The sequence below is a fragment of the Amblyraja radiata genome, chromosome 2 (genome assembly GCF_010909765.2).
Source record: "Amblyraja radiata isolate CabotCenter1 chromosome 2, sAmbRad1.1.pri, whole genome shotgun sequence".
In the NCBI taxonomy this organism is placed as follows: Eukaryota; Metazoa; Chordata; class Chondrichthyes; order Rajiformes; family Rajidae; genus Amblyraja; species Amblyraja radiata.
The window spans coordinates 2159241-2178819 of NC_045957.1; the positions used below are offsets into that span (position 1 = coordinate 2159241).

At 49.3% G+C, this 19579-nt stretch overlaps 1 protein-coding gene across 1 annotated transcript in view; it reads right to left on the reverse strand.

Annotated features, from left to right (window-relative positions):
• Positions 1-8045: 8045 nt before the first annotated feature.
• fam83h (family with sequence similarity 83 member H) overlaps positions 8046-19579 on the reverse strand; it is a 35542-nt gene continuing 24008 nt past the window's right edge. Inside the window, exons 4-5 of the mRNA XM_033040473.1 lie at positions 14445-14569; positions 8046-11997 (exon numbers count right to left, since the gene is read on the reverse strand). Of these exons, the coding sequence (XP_032896364.1) occupies positions 9291-11997; positions 14445-14569 (2832 nt within the window). The 3' untranslated portion in view covers positions 8046-9290. The remainder of the gene's footprint in view (positions 11998-14444; positions 14570-19579) is intronic.

Consider the following 19579-nt stretch of genomic DNA (forward strand, 5'->3'; position numbering starts at 1 on the left):
TTCCTCTTCACATACCTTATGAAGCTTTTACTATTTGCCTTTATATTCTTGGCTAGTTTACCTTCGTACCTCATCTTTTCTCCCCGTATTGCCTTTTTAATTATATTCTGTTGTTCTTTAAACGTTCACCAATCCTCTTGCTTCCCGCTCATTTTTACTGTTATACTTCTATTTTATTTTTATACTGTCCCCGACTTCCCTTGTGAGCCATGGTCGCCCCTTACTCCCCTTGGAATCTTTCTTCCTCTTTGGAATGAACTGATCCTGCACCTACTGAGTTATTCCCAGAAATACCTACCATTGTTGTTCCACTGTCATCCTTCCTAGGGTATCTTTCCAGTCAACTTTGGCCATCTCCTCCCTTATGGCTCCATAGTCCCCTTTGTTCAATTGTAATACTAACATTTCCGATTTTCCCTTCTCACTCTCAAATTGTAGATTAAAAGATCATATTATGGTCATTGCCGCCTAATGGCTCCTTTACCTCGAGTTCCTTTATCTAATCAGTTTCATTACACAACACTAAATCCAGAATTTTTTGCACCCTGGTAGGCTCCAGTACAAGCTGCCCTAAGAATCCATCACAGACTTACTTACTTACTTACTTACTTACTTACTTACTTACTTACTTACTTACTTACTTACTTACTTACTTACTTACTTACTGCCTATTATGCCTATTGGCATGTTGGGCAGCAAAGAAGGTCCTCCGCTCCTGTCCATCACGCCCAGTAGTGTTGATTCCTTCAGTTGCTGTTTCCGTAACATGTTTGTTTTATGAGACAGGGTTGTTAGCCCTGTGCTCAACCCCCAACCTGGAGGACCAGTGGATCGCTCATCGTCTCGCCTCTACCCTTCGACCTGTCCAGCATGGGAGACCCTAACAGGAGACGAATCTCCCACTGGCATATCTCTAGTGGTCACTGAGACACACAAGCTCCCCGAGCACCACAAGGTTCCATCACAGAGACACTCCACAAACTCTCTTTCTTGGGGTCCAGTACCAACCTGATTTTCCCAGTCTACCTGTATGTTGAAATCTCCCATAACAACCTTTAACTTTGCGACATGCCAATTTTAACTTGATTCAACTAGCACCCTATATCCAGGCTACTGTTTGGGGGCCTGTAGATAATTCCCATTCCCAAGGGTCCTTTTATCCGACTTCTCACCATTGACTCAGACGACTGTGCAATCCTGCTCCTTCTCGACCTCAGCGCAGCATTTGATACAGTCGACCACACCATCCTAATTGACCGTCTCCGGTATGGGGTTGGTATTGATGGCACTGCCCTGAGCTGGTTCATCTCCTACCTCAAAGCTAGGAGTTTCTCTACTAACATAGGCAACTCTTTCTCCTCCCCAGCTAGCCTTTGCTGCGGGGTTCCGCAAGGCTCCATCATAGGCCCCATTCTCTTCTCCCTGTATATGCTCCCCTTAGGCCAAGTCATTCAAAGGCACGGCATTTCTTTCCACTGCTATGCAGACGATACATAACCCTATCTCCCCATGAAACCCAACAACCGATCGAATCTACTGAGCCTTATCCACTGCCTCGAGAATATAAAGTGTTGGATGGCCCAGAACTTCCTCCAACTAAACGAGAGTAGGTCTGATGTCATCCTTCTCGGCCCCTCGGACTCCACCAAAACGATAGCTGGCAGCCTTGCAAGCCTTACCTCATTACTCAAACCTCACGTCAAAAACCTTGGCGTGATCTTTGACTGCGTTGAAATTTGACAAACAAGTCAATGCCGTGGTAAAAGCTAGCTTCTTCCAGCTTCGGACCGTAGCTGAAATAAAACCTTTCCTCCAATTTGACAATCTCGAAAAGGTCATCCACTCATTTATCTCCTCCCGCCTAGATTACTGCAACTCCCTTTACACTGGCATCAGCCAATCTTCCCTGTCCCGACTGCAACTGATCCAAAACGCCGCAGCGAGACTCCTGACGGGCACCCGAAAAAGGGACCACATCACCCCGATTCAGGCCACTCTTCACTGGCTCCCTGTGCAGTTCTGAATCAATTCAAAGCTCCTTATTTTTGATTACAAAGCGCTTAACGGGCTTTCCCCCACCTATATCAAAAGTCTGCTTACCCACCACACCACCTCCAGGTCCCTCAGATCGGCCGACTTGGGGTTACTGAACATCCCGCGGTCTAGGCATAAGCTGAGGGGCTACCGCGCCTTTGCGGTTGCAGCTCCTAGACTGTGGAACAGCATCCCTCTTCCCATCAGAACTGCCCCCTCCATCAACTCGTTTAAGTCTAGACTTAAAACTTATTTCTACTCTCAAGCCTTTCTTGAGGTCTTCTGAGGGAGCGCTGTGTGTATGTATTTATGTATGTATTGTTGATCTATGTACCACTGTATGTAGCACGTTAATACCTGCACTAATGTGAAGCACTTTGCTCAACGAGAGTTGTTATTAAAGGTGCTATAGAAATAAAATTGACTTGTCTTGACTTGACGTTTCACAGAGTGCTGGAGTAACTCTGCGGGTCAGGCAGCATCTGTGGAGAACATGGATAGGTGACGTTTCACAGAGTGCTGGAAACTTCTTCATACGTGTTTCGTGCACAGCCTAAAGTTGTGGGACAACTTGTTGGTTATATGGTTGTATGGTTGTTAACTTGTTCTATTTGATCTTATTTAATTGTGCACGCCAGGTTGATTGCATTCGTCAAAACGGGGCGGACCACGTGAAGGTTGCAATCACCCTCCCCAGTGCTGGAGTAATTCAGCGGGTCAGGCAAAATATCTAGGGAACGTGGATAGGTGACGTTTCGGGGTCGGGACACTCTTCAGATTGAAACGTCACCTACCCCTGTCCTCCAGAGAAGCTGCCTGACCTGCTAAGTTACTCCAACACTTTGTGTCTTTTTGTGCAGACTAGTATCTGCAGTTCCCTGTTTCCACCCTGCCCTCGCTCTTCCGACAGTCCCTCGTTGACGCCTCGCTTTCCTTTATTTTAGTTTGAAGAAGGATCCCAACCCGAAAAATCGCCTGTCCGCCCCCTCCCCAAACGCTGCCTGAGTTCCTCCTGCACTTTGTGACTTGTTTTGTCAGGGTTTCACGCCTGCAGTTGCTTGTATCGCCCCCTGGTCGTCAGCTTGCAGCTGATGATACAGCTATAGACATGGACTGCAGGCCCACAGACTCGCACAGGGACCCCCGGTGTGTGAATGCGTTCACGGCCTCAGCTGGGTCTTCACTGTGAGTGGGGGAGGAATCGCGTTCAGTGTGGTGAATCTGTGGAATTCTTTACCACAGAAGGCCATGGAGGCCAAGTCAGTGTGTGTTTTGAAGGCAGAGATATTTTCTTGATTAGTAATTATGGGGAGAATGGCAGGAGAATGGGGTTAGGAGGGAGAGATAGATCAGCCATAATTGAATGGCGGGGTGGACGATGGGCCGAATAGCCTAATTCTGCTTCTGTCATAGAAACATAGAAAATAGATGCAGGAGTAGGGCATTCGGCCCTTCGAGCCTGCACCGCCATTCAATATGATCATGGCTGATCATGCAACTCAGTATCCTGTACCTGCCATCTCTCCATACCCCCTGATCCCTTTAGCCACAAGGGCTACATCTAACTCCCTCTTAAATATAGCAAATGAACTGGCCTCAACCACCCGCTGTGGCAGAGAATTCCACAGATTCACCACTCTCTGTTTGAAAAATGTTTTTCTCATCTCGGTCCGAAAAGACTTCCCCCTTATCCTCAAACTGTGACCCCTTGTCTGTCACTTATGACCTTATGTTCAGTGAGGGGTGGCTGTAGAGTGCGGACCTGTACCTCGTGGAAGGGATCAGCCCACCTTCCCCAGTAGAAGACCGGAGTCCAACGAATGTAATTACGGGGAGTGTTTACATGGATTCGCCCTTGGAATCCAGCGGACGGAGTCCCGGCCTCAGTCGGCGAGATGCATCTGACCGGAATGTGGGCCAAACGAAGAGTAAAGAGTGCGACTGCTGCACAGAGGATCTAATTGCTCACGAACCGGGCTCCTTCCCAAAACACTTCCCAATGCTCCCGGGGTCCAAAGGTCTTCATTCCGTCCGACGCCGGCCCCGTGTCCACCGTTCCTCTCACCCCGTTTCCCTTCATAACTGGGCCCCTGTGATCAGGGCTCCAGTGGACGATCCCCCTATCCCACCCCGGTCCCCCAAATAAATGGTCGGCAACTGATCTCGTCTGAGCGTTTTAAAGTTTCATAGATTTCAGCCGCAGATGACAAAGCGACTGGCAAGACTTTAAAATGTTCACATGTACCGGCAACGGGACGATGGCGTTCTCACTCGCTGCATCTAAACAGGCCCATTATAAAGTTATGTCATAGGTGCAGAATTGGGCCATTCTGCCCATCAAGTCTACACCGCCATTCAATGATGGCTGATCTATCTTTCCCTCTCGACCTATCTCCCCTCCCCACCCCACCACAACCCTCCCCTCCCTACTAATCCTCCCCTCTCCATTCACCCCTCCCCCCCCTCCCCACTCATCCCCCCCACCACAGCCCACCTCCTTCCACCACAACCCTCTCCTGCCCCAACCTCACCCGATCTCCTCTCCACTCCTCTCCATCCTCTCCATTTAAGAATTCTCAAACAACACATCAGTAATTAGGAAACCCTTTGTTGTTTTAACCAATACTTTCAACATTTTACAGAATCCCAAATATAAATCTATACAGGCAGGACAAAAAAATGACATATAATAAAAAACAATTCTAAAAACCAGTAATTTTAAAATAATTCAGGAAAAGATACACTAATTCTTCAGAGAGATTGGTTTGCATCCATTACAGCTTATAAACGGTCATAGACACATTCTGCTCATTCAGCACAAGGGAACAGGTTCAACTATTTTCAAACACGAAGCATTTATAAATATCTGAAGTTATCACACAATCCTGGATCTCTGTGAGTTACAATTGGGGCATCTGTGAATGGAGCGGAGAATTGTATTAACTCGACACGTGCCCACTCCAGACGCTGCTGGCATTTATGGAACACCCTGTACAGTCATGCAGCAACGAAACGGGTGATTTGGACCAACATCCACAGTCCCACCAAAGCTAGTTCTATTTGTCCACGCCTCTAAACCTTTCATATCCTTATACCTGTCCAACTGTGTTTTTAAAATGTTGTCATTTTACCTGTTGCAACTATCTCCTCTGGCAGCTAGTTCCATATAACCACTGCCCTCTGATCGATAAAGATGCCCCTTAGGTTTTTCCCCCTCACCTTAAATCTTTACCCTCTGGTTCTTGATTCCCCTTCCCTGGGAAAAGACCTATCTATTCCCCTCATGATTTTATTCACCTCTATAAGATCACCCCTCATCCTCCTGCACTGCAAAGAATAAAGTCCTAGCCTGCCCCACGTCTCCGTATAGTTCAGGCCCTCGAATCCTGTCAACATCCCTGTAAATCTTCCATGGTGTGTTGTGTTCTATGATGTTTGTGTGAATTGAATTGTTTGTGTGTCTTGTATGATTTGTTTTGTTTGTATGGCTGTAGAAACGGAGATTCGTTTGAGCCTCACTGAGGTTCAAATGACATGGAATAAATATTGATTGATTGATATTGATTGATATTCACTTGTTCCAGCTGATGGCCAGGAACATTTGTGGGGAGAAACATCTCTGGAGAAAAAGGATGGGTGATGTTTCGAGTCGGGATCAGTCTGAAGATAGGTCCCGAGCCGAAACATCACCCATCCTTTTTCTCCAAATGTGCTGCCTGACCTGCTGAGTTACCCCAGCACTTTGTGTCTATCTACGAGAAAATGGTCCTACTTTAGAAGAGGTAACTTGTCAAGGCCCCGTTTCCCTGCTGTGTCACTCTAACTGGGTTAGGCAGGAAACGGTTGACTTTAGGTGGAGAGAGCAGAGAGATAGAGTGAGAGTGGGTGGGGAGAGGTGAGAGCAAGAGTGGGGAGAGAAGAGGGAGAGAAAGGGAGAGAGAGGGAGAGAGAGGGGGAGATAGGGGAGAGAGGGGGAGAGAGGGGAGAGAGAGGGGAGAGAGGGTGGGTGGAGAGCGCAAGGCCAGGGGCAGTTGATTGATGGATTAACAAAGGTAGTTAAGAAGAGAATGAACACTGAAACAAGCTGTTCTAAACCAGGCAGCTGTGTCACAGAGCTTAGGTTACTTGGAACTGTTGACTTCAGCACATAGTGCTGCAGGCTACAACCTGCCCAGTCAGGTGAAGTGTTGTTCATTACCTTGTGTCAGACCTCATTATAAAAGCGCACAAGTCCAGGGCCAGAGTCTGGATGCGATGGGTAGTTACAGGGACTCACTGCATCTTTCTCAACATTGACTTTGACTATCCCAGTTTTCTGTTTTGTAACGAAATCACTTTCCCCACAGACAGACTCATCTTTCACCATTCCCCTTCTGATTGTAAGTTGCAGCAGCAGCTATGACATGCCATTTTGCATTGCTAACACATTCCTTTCCGTGTAATCACTCCTGTTATCTCTCAGCAGCTCATCAGACAAATGCCTCCGAACTAAACACCAGCCTTGTCCCGTCAGAAACTTCCCTCTGTCCCAGCCTTCCTTCCCTCGCTCCCCCCACCCTCCCTGCAACATTACACTGCATTGTTCACGCCTCTCACTGAGTGTTGTTTACAGCTCAGGCCACCACATTACAGGAGATGTGTGCTGAGGAGATCCCCAGACACAACTCTGAACAGAGGGCCTTCAGTTAAAGGAAGGTATTAGATAATCTGGAATGAGCAAGTGATAGACATTATGCAGGGCATAGATATCTAATTTCCCTCGATAGGGACATAAAAAGGGGGGCAGATGGTTCAGGTGAGTGGAGAGAGATTTAAAGTGGACCTGAGGGATAAGTTTATTTTACATAGAGAATGGTTGGTACCTGGAACACGCTTTCAGATGAGGTGGTGGAATGTAGCACAGTTACTTCATCTCAGAGGCATTTACACGGAGGTTGTTTGGCAACACACAGAGGGATAGGGTCTCAATCCAGTCAAACAGGATCAGTGCATATTGGCAAAAAGGTTAGCATGGACGTGATGGGCTGAATGGTCTGCCTGTGCCCTGTTATCCGTGACTGACTCTCTCACTCTCTCTACCTACCTAGATGCCGCCTGACCTGCTGAGGATTTCCAGCTTTTCGATTTAGATGTCCTCTGCTATAAGAGTGACCATTCATTCTGTAGGTCCCCAGTATGTGTGCATTGACTATGGGCTGATCTGCAGTCTCTTGCCAGTCACACAGAGGCATCTCACGGCTCCCATTGAGTGTCACTGTTTGCAGGGTGAAAGGTCACCCGGTCCCCACTGCTCTGACAGACCTGTAATTCAGGATACAGACACAACAGCAGTGGGCGGGCAGCATCTCCATCAGGTAGGCTGCCAGAGTATACAGCCGGATATCCACCCATCTGCCAAGTAACCCCCCCCCCCCCCTCTCACCTGTATCCACCTATCACTTGTCAGGCCTTGGTCTGCCCTCCATCTCCTTCCCAGCTTTCTGTCCCCGACTCCATCATTCTGAAGAAGGATTCTGACATGAATCATCACCTATCCGTGTCCTCCAGAGAAACTGCCTGACCCGCTGATTTCCTCCAGCACTACCCAGCAGGATAGAGATGAGCTAGAAATGCAGGCGGAAATGGCACGTGGAGTTTAATCTGGACTATTGATGTGTTGAGCTTTAGACAGCCATGTGTGAAAGATAATGATACAATATATAGCCATTGTTTAAGGTTTGAGTGAAACATTTAAAAGGGACATAGACGCTGGTGTGTTTGTGGAATGAGCATCCAATATGTTAAAGGTTGATACAATTTAAGATAGGAAGGATTTGTAGGGATATGGGCCAGCACAGACAATGGAGAGCAGCTGAGTTAGTCAATTTGGTCGGCATGGATGAGTTGGGTTGAAAAGTGTTTCCGTGTTGCACAGACATACTGTAACTATGACATTTAGGGCATTGATGTAGAGGGGGGGTGAGGGTGTAAGTCCATTGCTTCCTGAAAATGACAACACAAGTAGATGGAATGCTGGACATGATGTACTGCATGTTTGCCTTCATCGGTTGGGGCATCGGTAGAAAGTTGGAAGGGCACACAGCGGATATATATAACATTATTTAGACCACATTTGGAGTATTGCATGCAGATCTGGTCGCCCCATTACAGGAAGGATGTGGGGGCTTTGGAGAGGGTGCAGAGGAGGTTTGCCAGAATGCTGCCTGGGGTTAGTTATGACAGTTGGACAGACCTGGATTGTTTCCTCTGGAACATCCGAGATTGAAGGGAGACCTGATAAACATCAGAACATTTGTGAGAGGCATTGATAGGGCGGACAGCTACAACTTTTTTCTCCAAGGGTGGAACTATTAAATGCTGCAAATAATTTTAAGTTGAGAAGGGGCAAAGATAATAATATGAGGGCAAGTTTATTTAAATACACCTGGAAGGTGCTACCAGGGGTGGTGGCAGAAGCAGACATGACAGCGATGTTTGAGAGATATGCAGTTAGGCACATGAGCAGGCAGGGGATAGGGGAGATTAGATTAGCTTAATTTGGCATGATGGTGGGCACAGATATGTTGGGCCGAAGAGCTTGTTCCTGACCTGTATTGTTCCAGGTTGGCAGGGTTTGAGCCGGGTTGTGCCCTGAGAAGGTTGGCAGCAAGATGGGCGTCTGGGTGGGACTGGCCACTGTAGCTTGTGGGCGCGATAGGCACCCCCGTCACCGCTCTGCCCCTTTACTGTTCACTTGGACAACATACGTGGCTCCTGATCACACAGTGTCCAGAGTCAGTAGGGCAGGCATGAGGACCACAGCTGAGCATAACACAAACTAGTGGCATGGAGCTGAGGTTGAGGCAAATACATCACTTATGCCTCCTCCATATCATTGTGTGGGTGGGCTGCAGGGTCGGTGTGGGCTGGAGGCAGTGAGCTCTCTGTGACTCTGGAGGTGACCCTGGTCAGACCACAGCCATGCTCTCGCCCCAGTGACAGTCATTTCAACCGGCCCGGTGTCAAAACAGTGCCCCGCTGACCCCGAGCCTCACTGACCCCGAGCCGCGGTGACCTCTCTCACACACTACAGGCGGCTGCGGGGAGTTTAGTGCCCTCTGATATCACGGTGCTTCCCAACCCACCCCCCCCCCCTCCCGCCCCCTAGATGTGGACGGGCTGGGGGGCTGCCTGGCTCCAACCACCCTCCCCCCCCCCCACCCCAAATGTCAGTGAGCCACAGACGGGATGGCAACATGTGGCCGCCAGGGCCGTGGTTAAAACCTGCGGAACGTCCCTAAGAGCTTGGGGATGAACTTTGACGGTCTCTTCTTGTCGGCTCCGTCCGTGTCCTTGGAGTCTTGCTGCCCCGAGAGGTTGCCCTCTGCCTTGGGGGGCTCGTCCCGCTTGTAGAACACCTCGAAGCGGCTGTAGACGCGCCGCTCCTTCCTGAAGCTGTCGATCCTGCGGATCAAGGGGTCAGTGTGGTCGGCCGGGCTGGGGGTCTCCTTGGGCTTCTCCGGCACATCCACACACGGCTTGCTGGCAACAGCGCTGTTACCTCCATCGGCCGGGGCCGTGCCGGAGGGTCCCTGCTCCCCGCTGGCCGGCGCGGGCAGCGGCTTGGTGCCCTCCGACCCTGCGACCTCCACGGTGGCGATTTCCGCCCTTGCAACCTCCGATCTTGCAACCTCCGGCTTGGTGCCCTCCGCCACGGCGACCTCCTTCCTGGCCCCCTCCCGGTTCTTCAGGCTGTTGGCGGAGATCTGCTCCAGGATGACCTTGGTGTCATCGCGGAGATTGGTGGTGTACAGGACGTTGGCCGAGGTGCCGTAGCGTCCACTAGATGCCAGTGCCGTGGCCTTGATCACCGGCACTACGCCGGGGACCGCCGCTGATCTCTGCGACTTCTCCTCCATCTCCACCGTGGCCCGCGGAGATTGCTCGCCACCCTTCTCCGTCTCACCGCTGGCCGCTCCCTGCCCAGGGATCTCTTTGGACCTGCGGTCCCCCAGGAAGTTGAGGAAGTTCCTCGGTTTCGGGGAGACCTTGGGCGTTGTCGGGGCAGCTGGGGGTTTCTCGTCCTCACTCCCCTGCCCGTTCACACATACGGTGGTGGAGTGCAGCCTGACCTTGACTGCACCATCCTCCACAATGGGGGTGGGCGAGGGTCTCTTGTGGCCCTCAGTGGGACCTGGTGCCTCTCTGGTGACACTGACGGTCGGTGGAGGCTGGGGTCCGGTGGGAGGAGGTGGTTTGGTGTCGGCCTCAGGGGGTTGAGGGCTTGGCTTTGTAGTCAGAGTAGAGGAGCTGACCACAGGCTGATTCTGGGGGTGGTCTGTGTGCTGCGGGACCACCACTTTGACTGCCGACGTGCGCTGTGCCATCTTGTTCAGGACTTCCTGGACCTTCTTGCTGAGCTGAAGGTCGAATTTTGCCCTCTCCCTATGGTGAGTGTTGGGGGTAATGTCCATACAGGATTGCCCTTGCTCCGGCTCCGTTTGCCCGGGAGCGACGGTCTCCGCTGGCGTGCGCTGGACATTCTCCGGCCCCTGGATGTGACTGCGCCGCTCCTCATCGGCCGTCTCCTCTGGTATCCCGGCTGGGGGAGGCTTCTGTTCCTGGCACTCCTTCGCCTCATCCTGCACCTGCTCTCGGATGCTCAGCCCCTTGCGGCTCTTCTGAGTCATGTGCTGCTCGATTTTGGAGGAGTTGAAGATGAGTGAGGAGCGTAGCCGTGAGCCGCGCTGCTGCAGGGGGTTGAGTTTGCTCCGAAGCGAGGCGTGCTTGGCCAGCTTCATCACCTGCTCCCCCTCCCCCTGTTCCATCACACCCTCGCACACCTCCACGCTCTGCAGCTTGGAGCTGTACATGTCCATCCGCTTGTAGCTGGTGAACTGCGGAGGGTCCCTGATCAGGGGGGTGTCGCACAGCTCCCTCCCCGTTTGCGTGTCCCCAGGCCCCTCGCTGTGGCCAGCTGACGAGTGGTCTCCCTCGGGCAGGCCCGGTTGGTCGCTCAGGTAGGAGCCCAGCCTCCAGCGCCGCAGCCCCAGCTTGGTGGGCTGGTCCTGGGATTTACGGCCCAGGCCCGACTCCTGGAACAGCATCCGGGGGTCCAGCACCTGCTTCTGTGTGGGCGACTTCTGGCAGGCATAGGACTGGCCAATGTTGGGCCGCTTCGGGATCTCCAGCCCCAGCCTTCCCTCGCCCTCCAGCTCCATGTCGCTGGACCCATACCGCACTTCCCTGGAGCAGTTGGACAGCGGGGGTTGCAAGGGGTACCCCGAGAGGAAAGCATCTTCGTAATTCATCTGCTCATGGCCATGGGCCGGCTCTTCGGCCCAGCGAAAGTCCTGGCGGCCCTGCTGGAACCTTTCAAACAGGCGGTGCTTACTGTTCATGGATCGGAACCTCTCCCTCGTCACGCCAGGCTCCTTCTCCCGGAACACGTGGTCCAAGCGGGTGTCCAGCTGGTCGTGGTGCTCGCTCATCCAGTCGTAACGGTATTCCCTGGAGTCGTAGCTCTCCGCCGTTCCCTCCGCGTAGCTCCGACGCTTCAAAGCGTCCATCTCCATGCGCTTGGCTCTGAGCACTGAGCTGCAGACAGGCTCCTGCTGGAAGCTGGGCAACTGCCTGCCGTAGTTCCTGATGCCCGCACCCTCCCTGAACTGTGCGCCCTGACCCTCCTGCCTCACAATGCGGGGGAAACGCTCAGGGTCGGACTCGGCCCAGGACAGGCTGGAGTGCTGAGACAGGATGTCCTCCTGCAGGATGTGGGTACCCCGCCTGGGGCGGCCCCTCTGCACACGCGAGTACGGGGCCACGCTGTAGTAGTTGTCCATGGCTGGCACCTCGTTCTCCAGCCCCTCCAGCGGGAGCGACTGGGCGTAAAGAATGCGGAACTCCTCGTCAAAGATGCCCACCAGCTCGCCCTGGAACCTCTGCACGATGCTGCGGTGAATCTTCTCAAAGGACCACATGAAACTATGGGACAGAGGTTACAAGACAGTGTCAGTGGATGCACACACACACACAAAGCAAGTCCACAACTCTGCACGGGGGGGAGGGGGGGGGGAGGCTAGAGAATCAGACCCACCTACCCCACCCAGGGGCTGCATGGCAGGTCATCCTTGACGAGTGATTTACTTTCCCCCCCCCCCCCCCCCCCCCCCCCCCCACATCAATCTCTCCACAATTCACTCCGCGGATGTCTACAGGGGGTGGGACACTCTCAAGGAAAGTAAAAGGCATGATTTGTAAGTTTGCAGATGACAAGGCACGGGGACAGGTGGTCTTGGAGACAGACAAGGTGGTTATCAAACATTACAGCAGCATCTGATCAGTTGGGTAAGTCAGCGGGAGAATACCTAACTGCATTTAATCCCGCTAAGTGTGAAGGGTTGCACTATGTGAAGTCAGAGCAGGACAGGACCTTCACAGTGAATGGTGGTGAATCAGTGGAATTCATTGCCACAGATGGCAATGGACTGTGGAGGCCAGGTATTGGGGTATTTTTAAAATGGAGATTGACAGATCCTTGACTAGTAAGAGTGTCAATGGTATGAGAATGGGGCTGATAGGGAAAGATAGACCAGCTATGATTGAAGGGTGGAGTAGACTCGATGGGCCAAATGGCCTAATTCTGCTCCTATGACATGAATATGAATGGCAAAATCCTGGGGAGTGCTGCAAAGGTACATCAGGTACATTGTTCCTTGAACGTGACATCACAGGTAGATAAGGAGGTGAGGAATGCCTTTGGCATGCTGACCTTCACCAGTCAGGGAATTAATTACACTTTTATTATTGTTTTACAAGATGCTGGTGGGGCCGGACCTGGAGTATTGTGTTTAGTTTTAGTCACCCTGCTATGAGAAAGATGCCATTAGGCTGGAGAGAGTGCAGAAGATTTATGACAATGTTGCCAGACTCGTGGGTCTGAGCTAGGGGGAGAGGTTGGGCAGGCTAGGAATTTATTCCTTGGAGCACAGGAGGATGAGGGGTGATCTTATCGTGTTGTATACAATGATGATTGTTGTTTGTCATGTACATCAATGATCTGGACGATGGTGTGGTAAATTGGATTAGTAAGTATGCAGATGATACTAAGATAGGTGGGGTTGCGGGTAATGAAGTAGAGTTTCAAAGTCTACAGAGAAATTTATGCCAGTTGGAAGAGTGGGCTGAAAGATGGCAGATGGAGTTTAATGCTGATAAGTGTGAGGTGCTACATCTTGGCAGGACAAATCAAAATAGGACGTACATGGTAAATGGTAGGGAATTGAAGAATGTAGGTGAACAGAGGGATCTGGGAATAACTGTGCACAGTTCCATGAAAGTGGAATCTCATGTAGATAGGGTGGTAAAGAAAGTTTTTGGTGTGCTGGCCTTTATAAATCAGAGCATTGAGTATAGAAGTTGGGATGTAATGTTAAAATTGTACAAGGCATTGGTGAGGCCAATTCTGGAGTATGGTGTACAATTTTGGTCGCCTAATTATAGGAAGGATGTCAACAAAATAGAGAGAGTACAGAGGAGATTTACTAGAATGTTGCCTGGGTTTCAGCAACTAAGTTACAGAGAAAGGTTGAACAAGTTAGGGCTTTATTCTTTGGAGCGCAGAAGGTTAAGGGGGGACTTGATAGAGGTTTTTAAAATGATGAGAGGGATAGACAGAGTTGATGTGGAAAAGCTTTTCCCACTGAGAGTAGGGAAGATTCAAACAAGGGGACATGACTTGAGAATTAAGGGACTGAAGTTTAGGGGTAACATGAGGGGGAACTTCTTTACTCAGAGAGTGGTAGCTGTGTGGAATGAGCTTCCAGTGAAGGTGGTGGAGGCAGGTTCGTTTTTATCATTTAAAAATAAATTGGATAGTTATATGGATGGGAAAGGAATGGAGGGTTATGGTCTGAGCGCAGGTATATGGGACTAGGGGAGATTATGTGTTCGGCACGGACTAGAGGGGTCGAGATGGCCTGTTTCCGTGCTGTAATTGTTATATGGTTATTATATTATATGATGAGAGGAATAGATGGGGTGAATGCTAAGTCTTTTACCCAAGATGAAATAATCAAGAACCAGAGGACACAGGTTTAAGGTGAAAGAGGAAATAATTAATAGGAACCTTTTCACTCAGATGATAGTGGGTATATGGAAAGAACTGCCAAATAAATATTTGAGGGAGTTACTATAACAGCACTATAACGTACTTTAACAAAGCTATTTGGGCAGCTACATGGTTGGAAAGGTTTAGAGGGTTCTGGGCCAAACGTGGACAAATGAGACGAGTATAGATGGGGCACCTTAGCCTGTGTGGATAAGCTGCTCTACAAGACTCCCTGGGACCCACCATTCACTGCATCCATGCTTCACACATGCTTGGCATTGTGAGCCCAGGGTGATTGCAGTGACAATGGGGGCTGACTCACCTGTAGGAGCCACAGAGCACAGCGTTGGTGTCCACCAGCAGGAAGCGTTCAATCAGGTTTCCAGTGAAGGAGAGCCCCGAGCGGCAGTAGTAGGTGGATCCGACCAATGTCCGTACACGCAGGAACTGCAAGAGAGATCGCAGTCAACCACCAGAGACACGTCAAATATGGCATGGGAACATGTCAAACACGGCATGGGGACACGTCAAACACGGCACGGGGACACGTCAAACACGGCACGGGGACACGTCAATATAATATAAGCAGGACGGCACTTAGGGAGCGGCAGTGAGGGAGCGGCCTTGTGAGGGAAGTGCCCAGTGAGAAAAGTGTGAGTCTTTGGCTCGAGAGTCTTCGGCGAGGAGGCTGAGGAGAGGAGGCCTCACAAAACGCTGGAGAGGGAGAGACGAAAGAAGGAGATGTCAAGTAAGCTGATTCAGTGTGATGCTTGCAATATGTGGGAGGTCAAGGACACTGCTGGTGCCTCTGGCTGCTACAAATGTGAGAAGTGCATCCAGGTACAGCTCCTGAAGGACCGTGTTGGGGAACTGGAAAAGTGGATGACCTCAGGTTCGTCCGAGAAACTGAGTCATTCCTCGTCAAGTCTACAGTAAGATTGTTACACCTAAGGTACTGGGAGAGAGAAGGTGGGTGATGGTGAGAAAGGGAGGGAAACATGGAATGCAAAGGTCCCGGGTGTTGTATCTCTTGTGAACAGGTTCACCCACTTAGAAGCTGACGGGACAGAAGACGTTATTACACTGAGTGGCGGACTGGCTTGCGTAGCAAATAGGGCTGTTGAGCCAAAACCAAAGAGGCCAACGTCAGACAACGCCATTGTAGTTGGAGACTCCATTGTGTGAGGTGCGGACAGGGGTTTCTGCGGCAACAGACGGGATTCGAGGATAGTGTGCTGCCTTCCTGGTGCCAGGATCCAGGATGTCATGGACAGAGTGCAGAAAATCCTCAAGGGCGAAGGTGAACAGCCGGAAGTTGTAGTGCATGTCGTCACAAATGATGTCGGAAAGAAGGGGATGAATATTCTGCAGCGTGACTTTAGAGAGCTCGTAAAAATGCTGAAAAGCAGGACCTCCAGGGTTGTTATCTCCGGTTTGCTTCCAGTTCCTCATGTTGGCGAGAGCAGGAACAGGGAGACACGGGACATGAATGTGTGGCTGAGGAACTGGTGCAGGGGGCAGGGATTTAGATTCTTAGATCACTGGGATCTGTTTTGGAGTAAGGGGGAACTGTACAAAAGGGATGGGTTGCATCTTAATAGGTGGGGGACCGGCATTCTGGCAGGCAGGTTTGCCACTGCTACACAGGTGGTTTTAAACTGAATAGGGGGGGTGGGGTGTCAAATGGGATAGTCGAGGATGGAGTTAAATGGAAAGAGAATAAAGGGATTGTTAATGACCCCAGAATTAACGGGAAAGGAAGCTCACAAAGGGATAGAAGAGTATGGCCAAGTGTAATAGGGATCGATATGAAAGGTGAGATGTGGAAGGAATTAAAATATTGTATATGAATGCGCGAAGTATAAGAAGTAAAGTAGATGAGCTCAGTTAGAGGTTGGTAGATATGACATTGTGGGGATTACTGAGACGTGGCTGCAGGAGGATCGGGCCTCGGAACTTAATATTCAGGGTTATACATCCTATAGAAAGGACAGGCAGGTGGGCAGAGGAGGGGGGGTAGCTCTGCTGATGAGGGATGGAATTCAGTCCCTTGCGAGGGAAGACATAGGGACTGGCGAGGTAGAGTCACTGTGGATTGAGTTGAGGAATTGTAAAGGCAAGAAGACACTAATTGGTGTTATCTACAGACCCCCAAATAGTAGCCCGGATGTAGGGTGTAAGTTGCAGCAGGAGTAAAAACTGGCATGTAACAAAGGTAGTGCCACTATGGTGATGGGGGATTTCAATATGCAGGTAGACTGGGAAAATCAGGTTGATTCAGGACCCCAAGAAAGAGAGTTTGTAGAATGCCTCCGAGATGGGTTCTTAGAGCAGCTTGTAATGGAGCCGACCAGAGAAAAGGCAATTCTGGATTTAGTGTTGTCCGATGAACGAGATATGATAAAGAGAACTCGAGGTAAAGGTAATGATCATAACATGATTAGTTTTAATCTGCAATTTGAGAAGGAGAAGGTTAAATCGGAAGTGTCAGTGATGCAGCTGAACAAAGGGGACTATGAAGGCATGAGAGGGGAGTTGGCCAAGGTAAACTGGAAAGGGATCCTAGCAGGAATGACGGTGGAACAGCAATGGCAGGAATTTCTGGGCATAATCCGGAAGACGCAGGATCATTTCATTCCAAAAAGGAAGAAAGATTCTAAGGGGAGTAAGAGGCAACCGTGGCTGACAAGTTAAGTTAGGGATAGAATAAAACTAAAAGAAAAGATGTGTAACACAGCAAAGAGTAGCCGGAAGCCAGAGGATTGGGAAACTTTCATAGGACAACAGAAGGAAACAAAACGGTCAATACAGGCTGAAAAGATGAAGTACGAAGGGAAGCTGGCCAGGAATATAAAGAAGGACAGTAAAAGCTTATTTAGATATGTTAAGGGAAAAAGAGTAGCAAAGTCAAATGTGGTTCCCTTGAAGGCAGACACGGGTGAAATTATTATGGGCAACGAGGAAATGGCAGAAGAGTTGAATAGGTACTTCGGATCTGTCTTCACTAAGGAAGACACAAACAATCTCCCAGATGTACTGGAGGACAGGGGATCTAAGGGGGTAGAGGAACTGAAAGAAAATGTAATTAAGCGAGAAATAGTATTGGGTAGGCTAATGGGACTGAAGGATGATAAATCCCCTGGGCCTGATGGTCTGCATCCCAGGGTCCTCAGGGAGTTGGCTCTAGAAATAGTGGACGCATTGGTGATCATTTTCCATTGTTCAATAGATTCAGGATCAGTTCCTATGGATTGGAGGATAGCTAATGTTATCCCACTTTTCAAGAAAGGAGCGAGAGAGAAAACAGAGAATTACAGATCAGTTAGCCTGACGTCGGTGGTGGGAAAGATGCTGGAGTCAATTATTAAAGATGTAATAATGGGGCATTTGGATAGCAGTAAAAGTATTAGTCCAAGTCAACATGGATTTATGAAAGGGAAATCATGCTTGACTAATCTTCTGGAATTTTTTGAGGATGTGACAAGTAAAATGGATGAAGGGGTGCCAGTGGATGTAGTGTATCTAGACTTTCAGAAAGCCTTTGATAAGGTCCCGCACGGGAGACAGGTGACTAAAATTAGAGCACATGGTATTGGGGGTAGGGTGTTGACATGGATAGAAAATTGGTTGGCAGACAGGAAACAAAGAGTAGGAGTGAACGGGTCCTTTTCAGAATGGCAGGCAGTGGCGAGTGGAGTGCCGCAAGGCTCGGTGTTGGGGCCGCAACTGTTTACCATATATATTAATGATTTGGAAGAGGGAAGAAAACTAATGGAATGTTGGCCTTCATAACAAGAGGAATTCAGTATAGAAGTAAAGAGGTTCTTCTGCAGTTGTATAGGGCTCTGGTGAGACCACATCTGGAGTATTGTGTACAGTTTTGGTCTCCTCATTTGAGGAAGGACATCCTTGTGATTGAGGCAGTGCAGCGTAGGTTCACGTGATTGATCCCTGGGATGGTGGAACTGTCATATGAGGAAAGATTGAAAAGACTAGGCTTGTATTCACTGGAGTTTAGAAGGATGAGGGGATATCTTATAGAAACATATAAAATTATAAAAGGACTGGTCATGCTAGATGCAGTTAAAATGTTCCCAATGTTGGGCGAGTCCAGAACCGGGGCCACAGTCTTAGAATAAAAGGGAGGCCATTTAAGACTGAGGTGAGAAAAAACTTTTTCACCCAGAGAGTTGTGAATTTGTGGAATTCCCTGCCACAGAGGGCAGTGGAAGCCAAATCACTGGATGGATTTAAGAGAGAGTTAGATAGAGCTCTAGGAGCTAGTGGAAGCAAGGGATATGGGGAGAAGGCAGGCACGGGTTATTGATTGGGAACGATCAGCCATGATCACAATGAATGGCAGTGCTGGCTTGAAGGGCCGAATGGCCTCCTCCTGCACCTATTTTCTATGTTTCTATCCCAGCCTCAACTACCTCCTCTAGCAGCTAGTTCCATACACCCACCACCATTTGTGTGAAAAAGTTACCCCTCAGATTCCTATTTGAAGGGCAACATTCCATTAGTTTTCTCTGGAACTCTGTAGGCTGAGGGAAGACCTGATAAATATGTAAAATTATTAGATACGGTAGACAGGGAGAACCTTTAGCCCAGGGTAGAAATGTCAAAGACATAACTTTGAGATGAGAGGGGGAAAAGTTTAAAGGAGACTAGACCAAGTGCAGACCCGTTGGGTCTGTTGCCCCAACATGCGGTTGCGGGGGGGGGGGGGGGGGGGGGGGGGGGGGCTGGGGTGGGGCGGCATGCGGCGTCACACACAAGTTAAAGGAGATGTGCAGGGCAAGTATAGTTACACCGAGATTGGTAGATACTTGGAATACGCTGCGGTGGCGGAGATAGATATGATTGTGACATTTAAGAGGCTTTTAGATGGACATGGATATGCAGGGAATGGGGGGGGATGTAGATTGTGTGCAGGCAGAGGAGATCCGATTACATTGGCATCATGTAAATCAGATAGAGGGGAATTACTAACACTACCTAATGATATCAATAAAAGATTTGCTCAATATTACAAGAATTTATACACATCGAAAACGCTAATAGACAATAATAAAGTTTCAGAATTTTTGGACAATTGTACCCTTCCAAAACTAGAATTGAAGGAACAAGAGGCACTGAGAGCACAAATTACAGCTAAGGAAATAGAAGACACAATAAACTCACTTAAGAATGGAAAAACACCAGGACCAGACGGATTCAGTAATGAATTTTATAAACGTTTTTACGACATAGTTACACCACGTCTACAGAAAATGTATACATACGCTTTTAAAGAACAAATCTTACCTGAAACATTAGCAGAATCAATGATCACATTAATACTTAAAAAAGATAAAGATATAGAAGAACCAGGCTCATATAGAGCTATTGCTTTGTTAAATACGGATCAAAAAATATTAGCGAAAACACTAGCTAGAAGACTAAGTCAATATGTCA